Source organism: Tachyglossus aculeatus, chromosome 14 (genome assembly GCF_015852505.1).
Source record: "Tachyglossus aculeatus isolate mTacAcu1 chromosome 14, mTacAcu1.pri, whole genome shotgun sequence".
Taxonomy (NCBI): Eukaryota; Metazoa; Chordata; class Mammalia; order Monotremata; family Tachyglossidae; genus Tachyglossus; species Tachyglossus aculeatus.
In genome coordinates, this window is record NC_052079.1 from 45,483,089 (window position 1) to 45,501,051 (window position 17,963).

The 17,963-nt window shown below is 44.7% G+C and overlaps 1 protein-coding gene across 1 annotated transcript in view; it reads right to left on the reverse strand.

Moving 5' to 3' along the window:
• Positions 1–3,018, reverse strand: part of CRY1 (cryptochrome circadian regulator 1) — a 30,874-nt gene extending 27,856 nt beyond the window's left edge. Inside the window, exon 1 of the mRNA XM_038756608.1 lies at positions 2,853–3,018. Coding sequence (XP_038612536.1) covers positions 2,853–3,010 — 158 coding nt within the window. The 5' untranslated portion in view covers positions 3,011–3,018. The remainder of the gene's footprint in view (positions 1–2,852) is intronic.
• Between the last annotated feature and the right edge of the window lie 14,945 nt (positions 3,019–17,963).

Below are 17,963 nucleotides of genomic sequence, written 5' to 3' on the forward strand. Positions count from 1 at the left end.
CTCTTACCATTGAGCAACGCTGCTTCTCTATGCTGCCAACTTGTACTTCCCAAGCGCTTAGTCCAGTGCTCCGCACACATTCATTCATTCAATCGTATTTATTGAGTGCTTACTGTGTGCAGAGCACTGGACTAAGCGCTTGGGAAGTACAAGTTGGCAACATAGAGAGACAGTCCCTACCCAACAACGGGCTCACAGTCTAGAAGGGGGCTTTGAAGGGAGGAAGAGGGCTAGCTTGGCGGATGTGTGGTGTCTAGAAGGGAATGAACAAATTCAATCGTATTTACTGAGCACTTACTGTGTGCAGAGCACTGTACTAAGCGCTTGGGAAGTCCAAGCTGGCAACATAGAGAGACGGTCCCTACCCAACAATGGGCTCACAGTCTAGAAGAGGGCTTCGAAGGGAGGAAGAGAGCTGGCTTGGCGGATGTGCAGAGTCTAGAAGGGAATGAATGAACAAATTCAATCGTATTTATTGAGTGCTTACTGTGTGCAGACCACTGTACTAAGCACTTGGGAAGTCCAAGCTGGCAACATAGAGAGACAGTCCCTACCCAACAGCGGGCTCACAGTCTAGAAGAGGGCTTTGAAGGGAGGAAGAGGGCTAGCTTGGCGGACGTGCAGAGTCTGGAGGGGAATGAACAAATTAGATCGTATTTATTGAGCGCTTACTGTGTGCAGAGCACTGTACTAAGCGCTTGGGAAGTCCAAGTTGGCAACATATAGAGGCGGTCCCTACCCAACAGTGGGTTCACAGTCTAGAAGAGGGCATTGAAGGGAGGAAGAGAGCTGGCTTGGTGGATGTGCGGAGTCTGGAGGGGGATGAACAAATTCAATCATATTTATTGAGCGCTTACTGCGTGCAGAGCGCTGTACTAAGCGCTTGGGAAGTCCAAGTTGGCAACATATAGAGGCGGTCCCTACCCAACAATGGGCTCACAGTCTAGAAGAGGGCTTTGAAGGGAGGAAGAGGGCTAGCTTGGTGGATGTGTGGAGTCTGGAGGAGAATGAACAAATTCAATCGTATTTATTGAGCACTTACTGTGTGCAGAGCACTGTACTAAGCGCTTGGGAAGTCCAAGTTGGCAACATATAGAGGCGGTCCCTACCCAACAGTGGGCTCACAGTCTAGAAGAGGGCTTTGAAGGGAGGAAGAGGGCTAGCTTGATGGATGTGCGGAGTCTGGAGGGGAATGAACAAATTCGATCGTATTTATTGAGCGCTTACTGTGTGCAGAGCACTGTACTAAGCGCTTGGGAAGTCCAAGTTGGCAACATATAGAGGCAGTCCCTACCCAACAGTGGGTTCACAGTCTAGAAGAGGGCACTGAAGGGAGGAAGAGAGCTGGCTTGGTGGATGTGTGGAGTCTGGAAGGGGATGAACAAATTCAATCATATTTATTGAGCGCTTACTGCGTGCAGAGCACTGTATTAAGCGCTTGGGAAGTCCAAGTTGGCAACATATAGAAACGGTCCCTACCAAACAACGGGCTCAGTCTAGAAGAGGGCTTTGAAGGGAGGAAGAGGGCTAGCTTGGCGGATATGTGGAGTCTAGAGGGGAATCATCATCAATCGTATTTATTGAGCGCTTACTATGTGCACAGCACTGTACTACTAAGCGCTTGGGAATGAATGAACAAATTCAATTGTATTTATTGAGTGCTTACCGTGTGCAGAGCACTGTACTAAGCGCTTGGAAAGTCCAAGTTGGCAACATATAGAGGCGGTCCCCACCCAACAGTGGGCTCACAGTCTAGAAGAGGGCTTTGAAGGGAGGAAGAGGGCTAGCTTGGCGGATGTGTGGTCTGGAGGGGAATGAACAAATTCAATCATATTTATTGAGCGCTTACGGTGTGCAGAGCACTGTACTGAATGCTTGGGAAGTACAAATTGGCAACATATAGAACAAATGCCATCATTATTATTATCATATAGACTGTGAGCCCACTGTTGGGTAGGGACCGTCTCTTTATGTTGCCAACTTGTACTTCCCAAGCGCTTAGTCCAGTGCTCTGCACACGGTAAGCGCTCAATGAATACGATCGAATGAATGAATCCCAAGCGGTCAGTGGGGAGGTTGGGGATCAATCAATCAATCGTATTCACTGAGCGCTTACCGTGTGCGGAGCACTGGACTAAGCGCTTGGGAAGTCCAAGTTGGCAACATAGAGAGACGGTCCCTACCCAACAGTGGGCTCGCAGTCTAAAAGGGGGAGACGGAGAACAAAACCAAACATACTAACAAAATAAAACAAATAGAATAGATAGGTACAAGTAAAATAGAGTAATAAATATGTACAAACATATATACAGGTGCTGTGGGGAAGGGAAGGAGGTAAGATGAGGGGGATGGAGAGGGGGACGAGGGGGAGAGGAAGGAAGGGGCTCAGTGTGGGAAGGCCTCCTGGAGGAGGTGAGCTCTCAGTAGGGCCTTGAAGGGAGGAAGAGAGCGAGCTTGGCGGGTGGGCAGAGGGATTGGGGGCATTCCAGGCTCGGGGGTCGATGGCGGGACAGGCGACAACGAGGCCTAACGGTGAGGAGATTAGCATCAATCGTATTTATTGAGCGCTTACTGGGAGCCCACTGTTGGGTCGGGACTGTCTCTAGATGTTGCCAACTTGGACTTCCCAAGCGCTTAGTCCAGTGCTCTGCACATAGTAAGCGCTCAATAAATACGATTGATGATGATGATGATGCAGAGCAGATTAGCGGCGGCAGAGGAGCGGAGGGTGCGGGCTGGGCTGGACAAGGACAGAAGGGAGGGGAGGGAGGAGGGGGGGGGCCAGGGGATGGATGGATGGACGGACGGACGGACGGACGGCCGGACGGCCGGGAAGCCGAGGGTGCGCTCACCGCCACCTGTTGATGCCCACGTTGGAGGATCCGGCGAACCAGGGGTCGAGGATGTAGACGCAGCGGACGGTGTGGGCGGCTCGGATGCAGTCCCGCAGGGCGGGGTTGTCGTGGAGCCGCAGCCCCTTCCGGAACCAGTGCACCGCGTTCCCCGCCATGGCCCGGGACGCCCCCGGGGAGCTGGGGGGGCGGGGGACGCCTCCCCTCGGTCGGTCGGTCGGTCGGACGGACGGACGGACGGACGGCCGGTCCCCCCTCCCACCCCTCCGCCGCTCCGACCGGGCTGAGGCGCCGCCCGGGCCCCCGCCGGCTCCTGGCGCCGGGAGGAGGCGTGAGTGGCGCCGGCCCCGCCCCCCGGCCGCCCATTGGCCGCCGCCCCCCACGTGACGCCCGGCGCCTCACGTTTCTCAAGTGTGTCTGCCCCACCCGGAGGCGGAGGCGGAGGCGGGGGGAAGGCGGGGAGCTGGGGCCCGGGCCCCGACCGCAGCTCCCCAGGGCGCGCCCATTGGCGCCCATTGGCTGGGGGCCGGAGGGCCCGGAGGGGCCCGGCGGCGCGCGCATCCACCGACCAGCGCGCGCGCTCGAAGCGCGAGCCCCCGCCCCCGCCCCCGCCCCCGCCGACACCGCCTTGTTGAGGGAGGGGTGCAAGCGAGCGAGCGAGGAGGCGCGGGGCCTGAGGGCAGCTGCCAGCTGCCAGCTGCCCCCGGCCCGGCCCGGCTTTGGTCTTTCCTTCCTCCCGCCCTCCCTCCCTCCCCTTTGTCCTTTCTTCTTTCTTTCCTTTCTTTCATTTCTCTCCTCTCTCCTGTCCTTTCTTTCCTTTCTCCCTTCTTTCTTTCCCATTCTCCTTTCTTTCCTTTCTTTCCTTTCTCTTTTCCTTTCTTTCCTATCTCCTTTCCTGTCTCTCATTTGCTTTGTTTCCTTTGTCCTTTCCTTTCTCCTTTCTTTTCTTTTTCCTTTCTCCTTTCTTTCCTTTCTCTCCTTTCCTTTCTATCCTTTCTCTTTTCTTTCCGTTCTTTCCTTTATTTCCCTTCTGTCCTTTCTTTCCTCTCTTCTTTCCTTTCTCATTTCTTTCCTTTCTCTCTTTCCTTTCCCCTTTCCCTTCTTTCCCTTATTTCCCTTCTGTCCTTTCTTTCCTCTCTTCTTTCCTTGCTTTCCTCTCTCCTTTCCTTTCTCATTTCTTTCCTATCTCCTTTCCCTTCTTTCCTTTATTTCCCTTCTGTCCTTTCTTTCCTTTCTCTCTTTTCTTTCCTCTCTCCTGTCCTTTCTGTCCTTGCTTCCCTTTCTCCTTTCTTTCCCTCCTTTCCTTTCTTTCCCTTCTGTCCTTTCTTTCCTCTTCTTTCCTTCCTTGGGAAGTCCAAGTTGGCAACATAGAGACACAGTCCCTACCCAACAGGGGGCTCACAGTCTAAAAGGGGGAGACAGAGAACAAAACCAAACATACTAACAAAATAAAATAATTAGAATAGATATGTACAAGTAAAATAAATAAATAGAGTAATAAATATGTACAAACATATATACATATATTCTCCTTTCTTTCCTCTCTCCTTTCCTTTCTCTCCTTGCTTTCCTTTCCCCTTGCTTTCCTTTCTCCTTTCTTTCCTTTCTTTCCCTTTTGTCCTGTCTTTCCTCTTCTTTCCTTGCTTTCCTCTCTCCTTTCCTTTTTCCTTTCTTTCCTTTCTCTCTTTCCTTCCTCCTTTCCCTTCTTTCCTTTATTGCCCTTCTGTCCTTTCTTTCCTCTCTTCTTTCCTCTTTTCTTTCCTTTCTCTCTTGTCTTTCCTTTCTCTCTTTTCTTTCCTTTCTCTTTTTTCTTTCCTTTCTCTCTTTTCTTTCCTTTCTCTCTTTTCTTTCCTTTTTCTCTTCTTTCCTTTTTCTCTCCTTTCCTCTCTCCTTTCCTTTCTCTCCTTGCTTTCCTTTCTCCTTGCTTTCCCTCCTTTCCTTTCTTTCCCTTCTGTCCTTTCTTTCCTCTTCTTTCCTTGCTTTCCTCTCTTCTTTCCTTTCTCCTTTCTTTCCTTTCTCTCTTTTCTTTCCTTTCTCTCTTTTCTTTCCTTTCTCTCTTTTCTTTCCTTTCTCTCCTTTCCTTTCTCTCCTTTCTTTCCTCTCTCCTTTCCTTTCCTTTCCTTTCTCCTTTCCCTTCTTTCCTTTCTTTCCCTTCTGTCCTTTCTTTACTCTCTTCTTTCCTTGCTTTCCTCTCTCCTTTCCTTTCTCCTTTCTTTCCTTCCTCCTTCATTTTCTTCCTTTCTTTGCCTCCCTCACCGGAAATAACTAATCTGTGGCCTCTGGCCAGAGCTATCCCGTTTCACTTAGCCGTGATGTAGCCCAGTTATGTAAGCCTTAGCCCCTGTTTCACAAGTCCCAAACTGCACTCCTTTTTTAAAAAATTATTGTGATGATTTAATGGTATTTGTTAAGCACAGAAGCAGCATGGTGTAGTGGATAGAGCAAGGGCCTGGGAATCAGAAAGTTCTACTCCCCCCTCCGCCACCTGTCTGCTCTATGACCTTGCACAAGTAACTAAAAGTTCCCTGAGCCTCAGTGACCTCATCTGGAAAATGGAGATTGAGACTGTGAGCCCCACGTGGGACAAGAGACTGTGTCCAACCCGATTTGCTTGTATCTATCCTAGTGCTCAGTACAGTGCTTGGCACATAGAAAGTGCTTAACAAATACCATAATTATTATTATTATGTGCCAGACACTGTACAGGGCGCTGGGGTAGATACATGCTTATAACACTGTCCATGACCCATGTGGGGCTCACAGTCTTAATCCCCATTTATTGACGAGATAACAGTCAGAGAGGTAAAGTGACTTGCCCAAGGTCACACCGCAGACAAGTGGCCGAGCAGAATTAGCACCCAGGTCCTTCTGATTCCTAGGCATGTGCTCTGTCCATTAAACCACACTGCTTAATGGCTAGAGACACGCTCTATGTGTCTGCTAATTCTGTTGTATTCATTCATATTTTTTGAGTGTTTACTGTGTGCAGAACACTGTACTAAGCGCTTGGGAGAGTATAATACAACAAAACACATTCCCTGCCCACAGACACAGTCTCTGCCCATAACCACCTTACGGTCTAGAGGGGGAGAGAGAAACATTAATATAAATTAATTACAGATATGTACATAAGCGCTGTGGGGCTGGGAGGGGAGAAGAACAAAGGGAGCAAGTCAAGGTGACGCAGAAGGGGGTGGGAGATGAGGAAATAGTAATAATAATAATGGCATTTATTAAGCACTTACCATGTGCAAAGCACTGTTCTAAGTGCTTCTAAGTGTTCTAAGTGCTAAGGGAGAGAGAAACATTAATATAAATTAATTACAGATATGTACATAAGTGCTGTGGGGCTGGGAGGGGAGAAGAACAAAGGGAGCAAGTCAAGGTGATGCAGAAGGGGGTGGGAGATGAGGAAATAATAATAATAATGGCATTTATTAAGCACTTACTATGTGCAAAGCACTGTTCTAAGTGCTGGGGGGGTTACAAGGTGATCAGGTTGTCCCACGGGGTGGGGGGGGGCTCACAGTCTTAATCCCCATTTTACAGATGAGGTAACTGATGCACAGAGAAGTTAAGTGACTTGCTCAAAGTCATACAGCTGACAATTGGCCTAGCCGGGATTTGAACCCATGACCTCTGACTCCAGAGCCCGGGCTCTTTCCACTGAGCCACGCTGCTTCTCTCTCTTGGAGGAGATGTGCCTTCAATAAGGCCTCGAAGAAGGGAAGAGTAATTGTCAGATTTGAGGAAGGAGGGCATTCCAGGCCAGAGGCAGAACGTGGGCAAGGGGTTGGCGTCGAGACAGGTGAGAAATTAGAGAAGCGAAGTGTGCAGTCTGGGTTGTAGTAGGAGAGTGATGAGGTGAGTTAGAAGGGGGCAAGATGATCGAGTGTACTCTCTCAAGCACTTAGTACAATGCTCTACACTTAGTAAGTGCTTATTATTAGTAAAAATAATAATGATATTTAGTGCTTACTATGTGCCAAGCACTGTTCTAAGTGCTGGGATAGATATCAGGTTATCAGGTTGTCCCACGTGGAGTTCACAGTCTTAATCCCCATTTTACAGATGAGGTCACCGAGGCACAAAGAATCAATCAATCAATCAATCGTATTTATTGAGCGCTTACTGTGTGCAGAGCACTGTAGTAAGCGCTTGGGAAGTACAAGCTGGCAACATATACAGTCCCTACCCAACAGTGGGCTCACAATCTAGAAGGGGGAGACAGAGAACAAAACCAAACATACTAACAAAATAAAATAAATAGAATAGATAGGTACAAGTAAAATAAATAGAGTAATAAATATGTACAAACATATATACAGGTGCTGTGGGGAAGGGAAGGAGGTAAGATGGGGGGAATGGAGAGGGGGACGAGGGGAAGAGAAGCTAAATGACTTGCCCAAAGTCGCACAGCTGATAAGTGGTGGAGGCAGGATTTGAACCCTCGACCTCTCACTCCCAAGTCCGTGTTCTTTCCACTAAGCCATGCCGATTGATTACCTCAGATCTTCCCTGCACAGGCACTTTTTGAGGCAGAACAGGATTTAGGCTTTTTAAATTGATCCTGTCACATCCTCGGCTCCATCTAAGCAACTCAATCCAGTTCAGTTATAAGGACATCAGGACCCCAGATCGGGAAACTTTTTTTTCCTTAATTATACCTTTCAGCATATAGTTTGGGACAGTGGGAGGGGGGAAAAACCTGGGAAACATTAGGATGGATGTCATGGAAGGCTGCCATCACAAGATTTGTTCAGGCATTTTGTTGCTATTACCAGAAATCAGTACTAGGCCGAATGGATCATTGATCTAACCCAGTGTGGCACAGCTCATGATCCTGTTCTTAAACGTTTCTTTCTGGCACACAGTAAGCAGTTAAAAAATGCCACAACGATACTTTTTTAAAAAAAAATCAGTAGCATGTTCCAATTTGAGGGATAGCTACTTATGTGTTTGTGTCCTTGGGTAAACCACTTTCTTTTTCAAGTTGTTTTAGGAATAATTATATGTGGAGGTTCCAAGCACTGTAGTAAGGTATTTAATCCCAGTTTTACAGATGAGGAAACTGAGGCGCAGGGGTGTTAAAGTTAGGTGGCTCATGGCTAACAGCGAAATGTTTTCAATAGTTGTGGGTCGGGCCACAGAGTACCAACTTGCCCAGGGGCACCAAACTGTTTGTACAGGCCCAAGGGAAAGATTAGAGTAGCCAATGGAACAGATAAATTAGCCACAACATATAGCTATCCATGAAGGGGAAAAAAAAGGAGAAATCCTTAAAGGAAAATGAAGACAATCCCCATATGCTTCTTTAATTAGAGCTTGTAAGACTTAGGGACACCATCTATCAATGAGGAAAACCAAATAATGAAAATGAACTGATAATAGAAGTTAAAAAGAATATATATATATTTTTTAATTTGGAAAGGAACCAAGTTGGAATTTAGGTCAACTATGAGAAGTTAAACTTATCTCTAAAATGGCTGAGTTCATTTTCTATTTCTGTCCCTGTAAAATAAAAAAAAGTTATTTAAGGAGAACTGTTTGCTAAATTATCTGGTGGCTTCCAAGATCATTTAGGACATGTGCGTGAGCTAAAACTGCTCTCACTGCAAAACCGCAGTTGGGTTTAACTGTGGGGCAAGCCCAGCGAAGCAACTTTGCTTTAGATTTGGATTCTGAGCCACTCGAGTGAAACCAGTCCCTTGGGATGGCCTTGGTACTGATCGAACCCCTTGGAGGTCCTTTAGTGGACAACTCCTCCATGAGGCCTTCCCGGACTAAGCTCTCATATCCCTTATTCCCTCTACCTTCTGCATCATCTATGTGCTTGAATTTATACCCATTATGGACTTGCTATTCAGTCCACCCTCAGCACTTACAAGCATAACCATAAATTATGCTTTCCCCTCTAGTCTGTAAGCTTTCCCCAGTGCTTAATACAGGGCCTGGCACATAGTAAGCACTTAATACCACTGTTATTATTATGATTTTGTGGATAAGGAAACGTGTCTACCAACTCTGCAGTATACTCTCTCAAGCATTTACTACTGAGTTCCCAGTAGTTGCTCAATAAATACCACTGATTGGTTGAATAATGATCCAGATCTTGGTAAGATCCCCTTTAAGACCATCTGAATATCAGTCTAGCTGTTGAAAGAAGGGATGGAGGTAAAGGGCACCATTAACTTTTCCTGTGTTTAGCCTGACATCATCTCACACACCTTCCTTGTCCTTTATATCTGTGGGATTTTTCAATCAGGTAATATTAAAGAAATGAACTGAATGCAAAAAACATACATTGGGGATAACATCAGGGCATGTTAGCTAAAATGTATCTCTAACCAAAAGATATGGAATCTCAGACTCATGGGGAAATTGTTGATTCAATACCACATTGTGTATAATCATAATAATGCCACTCATTTCCTTTAATCTGGACAACCTAATTCCCTACAGTCTCAGGGTTGCATAGTATCGTGCTGCATGATTTCTCTTGACTGTTTAATGTGGAGCTATGTGGCTACATCGTGTGCCAGGCTTTGAAAGTTTATTCCAAAGAATGTAATCAGAAGGGATGGATAGTACACTCTTCGGTTGAATTGTTTCAAATGAATGAAAAACTAGAAGCAGGGTGTTAAATCCTGGGGATATTTAAATGCAGGCAAAATGCTTTTAAAAAGAACAACTCTGGCAATTGCAGCCTAGTATTTAGAAATGATGATATAAGTATCATTGTTTACATGTTTCACAATGTGCAAAGTACTGTCCTAAGCACTAGGAAGAGTGGACATTGATTCGCAAAATGCCCTAGACTCAAAAATGGATCTTATCATGTTTTCTTATCTCTCTGGCTGCTCCTTCTCAGTCTCTCACTTGCTCTTCCCATGCCTCTTGGGGTCTCTCGATTTTTTTTAACTTTTTTTTAATGGTATCTGTAAAGTGCTTACTATGTGCCAGGCACTATACTAAGTGCTGGAATACATACAAGTCCATTAGGTTGGACACAGTCCCTGTCCCACTTAGGGCTCACAGGCTTAATCCTGATTTTACAGATGAGGTAACTGAGGCACAGAGAAGTTAAGTGACTTGCCTAAGGTAGAACAGCAGACAAGATGCAGAGTCAGGATTAGAACCCAGGTCCTTCTGACTCCCAGGACCATGCTGTGTCTGCTAGGCCATGCTGCTTCTCCATTTTGTTGTAGGTCTCCTTCTCGTCCCACTTTAAACACACCCACTTGGGGAACTCATCCACTCCCATGACCTTAACTACCACCTCTACGTAGATGACTCCTAAATCTACCATGCTTAGCCCTTGATTCTTTCCTTTCTTTTAATTCCCATATTAATAAATGGTATCGATTTATTCATTGACAAGAGGGAGGGGAGGACAGACTATCAGGGGAAAAAATAAAAGGTTAAATTACATTCCTCCAAAGGTAAAAATGAACAGTTCTTTCCTCATCACTCAGTCCAATCCATCCTGGTCTACACTACCATAAACTTCCTACCAAACTATTTCTATTTCCACTAAATCAGCCAGGCACCAGTTATATGATATTCCAGAATTGTTGTCCTAACTTGACCCATATCCATCTCTGCAACCTTTTTTATGGCAAGCCAAATATTTCAATATTTAATTTTGCACCTAAAACCCAGTGTAAACTCACTATTAAAATATAGCATGGAAGAAATGGTACTCTATTTTCCTAAATGCCAATTTAAAAAAGGAAATATCATTCCATTTTTCTCTTCTGTGAGAAGGAAGGAGAGATTGCACAGGAGATCAAGTTGCAAAATACATGACTCTTTAGTTTATTTTTCCTATAATCTCCAAGCTTCGTTATGAAATCCCACCTATTGTTGTTTATGAACTACTATAGTGAGATTGTCCCATACCTATATGCCCCCATATACCAGCCCACCAATAATTGTATATTTTAAATATATACTCTGATACTCCTGAATCCCATTATTTGTGACTTTAGGGAAATTTATTCTCTAGCTGCTCATTCTGCTGTTCTTTAGATGAATGTCTGGATGAGGAGGCAGGATTTGCATCTAGATTAATTTATTATAAAAACTGAACCCATTACCTAGGGAAAAGGAATAGTCTATGGTTCAATTGTGCTACGCTCTGCCTACCCTTGAATGCTCCTATGAGTGGCAAAAAAAAAAAAAAATCCTCGAAAGCTTTGGAATAGGTCCCAATTTCGATTCCTAAATCCAACATTTTCTTCCTGGCCATGCTAAATTCAGTATAGACCGTGTACTCTTTGCTTAGTCTAATTACAGGCTCATGGTCTCACATGCTGTACTGAGCAGCTTAAAAGATACAGTGTTGATCACTATATGGCCCTTGGAGGTCATTTGTTCATTTTACAAGCTGTCTTGCAATTTGACATACAGTAATTCAATACCATTGGCAGCTACTGCTCGAGGGAGGCTGAGGTCTTGATGAAAGCCGAAGTGTTGTAGCTCTGGCCTCAACCACGCTGACAGAGCTGTTGGGAGGGAAGCCTGCACAGGATATGCTGGCCCTACGCCATAGATAATCTTGCCTTGCTTTGCTTTCTCTCATTTTATGGATGAAATTAATCAAAATTTTCAAAAGGAGTCTTTGTGGCTTGGTTTTAACATATTTATTCCCCATAGTAGACGGTTTGCTGGAAAAACTCAACTCAATGTGAACGTTTGTTATCCTCCTGTGAGCTCCATTATCATTCATATTCAGGAATTTTTAGGTTTGTTTTTTTAAAATCTTATTTCCCTTCTCCAAAACATGCTGGACATGAATTAGCCCCAACTCTTCATCAGGAAAAGGAATGTAAATACACTGGATCTTGAGATCCTACAAAATCTCACTTGAGTTCAATTTTGTTATTATTTTCAGTAATATTATTAAGCACCCAAGGAATCAGGGATGGATCAGAAGAGAGCTCTGCAAAAGGTCACAATGTGTGAACCTTATGGACTCTGTCTATTAGAATTTGAATCTGAATATCATAAATACCTCCCACACATTGGTCAGAGCAAGAAAATGGCCAAATCTGAAGGCATATTAGAGTGTGTTTTAGTGTGTCCGATTTGCTTTCAAAAAATGCTTGTGGTGCAATGACTCCCATATGAATTACAAAGTTATTTTAAATTCCCACCTGTGTAGTCTCTCTCAGCACTTAGTACAGTGTTCTGTACACAGTAAGTGCTTAAATACTATTACTTCTACTACTACATACATTTCCGAAATTAAAAGTGGCTAGAGCTAAATTTAAAGGATTCTCCTCAGGCAGATAATGATGATGATGATGATGGCATTTGTTAAATGCTTACTATGTGCAAAGCACTGCTCTAAGCGCTGGGGGGATACAGTGTGATCAAGTTGTCCCACGTGGGGCTCACAGTCTTAATCCCCATTTTTACAGATGAGGTAACTGAGGCTCAGAGAAGTTAAGTGACTTGCCCAAGGTCACACAGCAGACTTGTGGTGGAGCCGGGATTCGAACCCATGACCTCTGACTCCAAAGCCCGTGCTCTTTCCACTGAGCCATGCTGCTTCTCTAATAAGGCAGATCTAATAAAGTTTGACTCTCTCCTTCAAATATTGTTTGAGGTTTATCTAGCCTTCCTTCTTTTCCATGATTACACCGAGTAGGGCCTTAAAATTATTGAAACTGAGATGTAGCCCCGCAAATAGGCATTTCTCTGACTCTCACCTGCCCACCATTTCTTAACAGAGAATCTACTGCCTACAGATTGCAGTGTGGCCTAGTAGAAAGAGCACAGGCCTGGGAGACAGAGGACCTTTTTAAGAATAATAATAATAATAATAATAATAATATTGGCATTTGTTAAGCGCTTACTATGTGCAAAGCACTGTTCTAAGCGCTGGGGGGGATACAAAGTGATCAGGTTGTCCCATGTGGGGTTCACAGTCTTAATCCCCATTTTACAGATGGGGTAACTGAGGCTCAGAGAAGTTAAGTGACTTGCCCAAGATCACACAGCAGACATGTGGTGGAGTCGGGATTCGAACCCTTGACCTCTGACTCCAAAGCCCGTGCTCTTTCCACTGAGCCACGCTGCTTTTTAGACTGTGAGCCCAATGTTGGGTAGGGACTGTCTCCACATGTTGCCAATTTGTACTTCCCAAGCGCTTAGTACAGTGCTCTGCACATAGTAAGCACTCAATAAATGCGATTGATGATGATGATGATGATGATGACCTGGGTTCTAATCCCAGCTCTGCCACTTGTCTACTGGGTGACCTCAGTTATCTTCTCTGTAAAATGGGGATTAAGACTGTGAACCCCATATTTATTCATTCATTCATTCATTCATTCAATCGTATTTATTGAGGGCTTTCTGTGTGCAGAGCACTGTACTAAGAGCTTGGGAAGTTGGCAACGTATAGAAACGGTCCCTACCCAACAATGGGCTCACAGTCTACAAGAACTCTGTCCAACCTGATTAGCTTGTATCAACCCCATTGCTTGTACAGTGCCTGGAACACTTAACAGATATGATTTAAAAAAAAAAAAAACAAAAAGATTGGGCCTGGGGAGAAGGTAGCAAGCATTTTTAATTTTTATTCCTAAAGGCCACGTCTCGTATGCTGCTATAAAGCACTTTATCAATAGATGGTGCCATGAGAACTAGATTATTGAATTTCGCTAGTGACTCAGAAAGCCTTGTCGGCCTAGACTATACCTTTGTGAGGAAAATGCAGAAGGAGTTTTCACTATTAAAAGACAATATTGAAAAAAGATACTCTGTGCTTCTAGGTGCCAGTTTTAAGAGGGCTGTCAGTGGTTACTGTAGAGTGAACAAGGCATCTGAAAGGGGAATTCAGTGCTTCTGGTGTCAGCACAGGGGGAGAGATAGGGTCCCATTAATTCGTCTGTACTTGCTGAGTGCATATTGTGTGCAGAGCACTATACTAAGCACTGAGGAGAATACAATAAAGGGTAATCAATCCTCAATTCCTGATTCTCAGAGGTTCTTGTCTTACACCGTCAAGTCGTTTCCGACCCATAGTGACAGCATGGACACATCTCTTCCAGACTGCCCCGCTCTCCATCTGCAATCGTTCTGGTAGTGTATCCATAGAGTTTTCCTGGTGAAAATACAGAAGTGGTTTACCATCGCCGCCTTCCATGCAGTAAACTCGAGTCTCCACCCTCGACTCTCTCCCACGCCGCTGCTGCCCAGCATGGGTGAGTTTTTAATCGTAGCAGATTCCCTTCTACTCACCAGCCACTGGCCAAGCTAAGAATGGCTTCTGCTTGACTCTCCCTCCCATAGCCGAGACTGGTAGAGTACTGGAAATTCTCCAGGTACAACCCTGAGAGGGGTCGGTGGTTCACAATCTTAAAAAAGGGGGCTGGAAGTTTTCCTCAGGGCACAACAAAGACAAAATAACTTGCAAAAACATAGCAACAGGACACTGAGATTGAAGGGGTTGTTTATTGATTTTTTTTTTACCACCCAAGCTTTCCAGAATCCAACAGTCACAATCAAGGCTTTTCCAATGTTCTAAATGTTGGGAAGGCCTCTCACCGCTGCAGCTAGAGTCCCTCACATCCCCGCTGATTCGGGACCCATCAGCAGCCGGATTCCAGGCGGAGTTGCTTGTGTGGTGGTGTGAGAAGCCAAGGGCACGTACTGCTGCTGCTGTGGGTTCCCCTGGAGAAATGCTCTTTTCATTCATTCAATTGTATTTATTAAGCACTTACTGTGTGCAGAGCATTGTGCTAAATGCTTGGGAAAATACAATACAGCAATAAAGAGTAACAAGCCCTGCCTACAGTGAGCTCACAGTCTTGGGGGCGGGGGGGGAGACAGACATCAATACAAATAAACAGACTTCAATATAAATAAATACAATTACAGATACGTGTGTGTGTGTGTGTGTGTATATATATATGCTATATGCAGGGGTGTGTGTGTATATATATATATATATGCTATATGCAGGGGTTCAAACAGACTTCCATGTGCATGCTCAATAGTGTAATGTCATACAGAATCGGGGCAGGGGAGGGCTGCAAATTTTTCCTTGCCTCAGGGTAACCAAATACCTGAGTTGGTTGGCCTTGTTGAGGGCAACTCTCTAGAGTTTCTGAGGGGTACCCCGAACGCAATTTTCCCATGTCAGAAGTTCCCAGCTACCTCAGCGACATTTTCAGCCTTGAATGACTGCCGTTCTCTCCTTCAGATGAAGGCAGCTGTCCTAGAGGAAGACAGCCGTGGTGAGAGAGAGAGGGAGAGCATGTCTGTATCTTTGTGTATGTGTGAGGAAAGGACTGTATGCATGTTTGAGTGTGGGTAAGTGTATAAGAAAGTTTCTCCTTTCTCTTTCCCAAGTTTTTATCCCCACTATTTTGGATCATCTCCCCTACCCCTTAGAGAAGCAGCATGGCTCAGTGGAAAGAGCATGGGCTTTGGAATCAGAGGTCATGGGTTCAAATCCCAGCTCCGCCAATTCTCAGCTGTGTGACTTTGGGCAAGTCACTTAGCTTCTCTGGGCCTCAGTTACCTCATCTGTAAAATGAGGATGAAGACTGTGAGCTCCACGTGGGACAACCTGATCACCTTGTCACCTCCCCAGTGCTTAGAACAGTGCTTTGCACATAGTAAGCGCTTAATAAATGCCATTATTATTATTACCCTCTGGGAGGCCTTCCTGCTAATATTGCATCAATAAGTCACATTTATTGAGCACTTATTGTGTGCAGAGCACTGTACTAAATGCTTGGGAGAGTACAATCTAACCGAGTTAGTAGACTTATTTCCTACCTAAAGCAACCTCACAGGCAACAGTAACTCAGGCAATCAATCAGTTGCATTAATTTAGGGCCTGCTGAGACCAGAGTGCCATTCAAAACCCTGGGAGAGGAAAAACAGTAGCAGAGTGTACGTATTCCCTGCCCTAGAGTTTATTTGCTAAGGATTAATAAAGATTGTTCTTTTTTCCAACTTCATTTCTTTTTGGTCTAATGAATGATAATATATTGGGTTGCTAATAATGTTACTAATGATTTCCAAAATTTAAAAATTGCACCCCAAATACTAATGAATAACTGCACACAGGCTGCCTAATCTAGGAATTAAATTGAAATGTCTGCCCTATTAGCCAACAGAATCTATAGTAATTCATTATGTTTGTATTTTAAATTTAAACAAGGATTTTTAAATGATTCTATATGGGTCTAACTTTGTTAAAAATTCTAGATTGTCAGTTAGAGTAAATATAAATGCTGCTGAAATCCTTGTCTTTTCGTTCGGGAATAAGAAAATGATCCAAAAAAGGTTGGTACCAACAATTTCACTCTCTCTTCAAGAACTCTAATTCATTTTTGGGCATATAAAGGCTTTCAGACACATAAGAGTGCTCCCCATTTAGACGAATACTCAAGAGATGCTCTTATCCAAGTAACTGTGGAGGAGCAATTTTTGAAAAAATAAATGAGTAATAGTTTTCTAACAGTTTCTGCAACATCTTCTTTGTCTAGCTCTTGAACTATTTCTGAATTTGAGGGAAAAAAAATCAGGAATTCAAAAGGAGGCTTTTCTTTTCAATTCTTCTTCATCATCATCATCATCATCATCATCAATTGTATTTATTGAGCGCTTACTATGTGCAGAGCACTGTACTAAGCGCTTGGGAAGTACAAATTGGCAACACATAGAGACAGTCCCTACCCAATCTTCAAGTACTCTGCTGATTTTGAGAGCATTAAAGGCTTCAATCAACTTGAAATCTTATTTGGATCACCTTAAGAAGGCTTTTCAATTTGATCTCCAGTTCAGAAGTTTCTGGAACATCAACTGAAGGGCGATGACCACCTGGGTTCTTATGGAAAACCAGTTGACTGCAGTCAGATTTTACCCCATCTCCCAGAGTGTTGATTACTTAATAGCTTCCAACTCGATAAGCTTGATTCTCTCTTCTACATCTGTGAGGGTGACTCCATCTGTGCCCTGGGACCAGGGAGGAAAATACACTCTTTCTTCTTCCTCTTGTGATCTCTGGCAGGAGCCTTGACTAAACCAAAGAACACCTCAGGTGCCTCCTTCACTCAGGTTGGGCCAAGAAAGTGGACTTAGCCATTTCCCCCGTTTGTAACAGCAATGGAGCCATATGAACCAGAGCCCTCTATGAGCCAGACTATAGCACTGAATGACAGGGGCAGGCTCAGGCTGGAAACATGTCCCATTTGGGGCTTTCTTCATCGTGGGAGGACTCCGGAGAAATCCAACGGCTGTAGAAATGCCACATGAGCCTTAAAGAATTGTGTATGTGTGTTTGTGTGTGTGCCAAATTCTCAGGCACATACTGGGAGGGGCGGAAGGGAGAGCAGTTGCTGTTGGGAAGGCCACAGTTGGCCTTGGGCTGCGGTCCAGTTAGGCCACTGGTTAATCCAGCCCTGCTTCTACTCTATCTGAAGGAATCGATCAGGCAGTCATATTTATTGAACACTTACAGTGAACAAAATACTACACTAAGCACTTGGGATTGTACAATTTAACAGTTGGTCGACATGTTCCCTGCCCACAATGAGCTTACGGTCTAGAGGGGGAGACAGGCATTAATATTAATAAATAGATTGCAGATTTGTACATAAATCCTGTGGGGATGAGGGAGGAGTGAGTAAAGGGAGCAAATACAAGTGCAAAGGCAACTCAGAAGGGAGTGGGAGAAGAGGAAATGAGGGCTTAGTCAGTGAAGGCCTACTTTCAGGGGGTTCACGCAATTGGCAAGGATATCGGTAACATATCAGAAACTCCTAATTCCTTATATCAAAATCTACTGCCTTATTGCACTTTGATACTCATCTCACCACCAAAGTGCTTAGTACAGTGCTCTGCACACAGTAAGCGCTCAATAAATACGATTGATGATCCCCATGACATTTAAATCCATGTCCTCATACTCTGCTGCTTCCCTTCTGCAATTTACTTTACTGTCTGCCCCTTCACCAGCTTGTGAGCTCCTTGAGGGCAGAAATTGTACTGACCAACTATTATATTGTACTCTCCCAAGAGCTTAGTACAATTGTTACTTTTTCTGAGAAAGTAACAGATCTCTTCTCCTCTAGACTGCTCTCC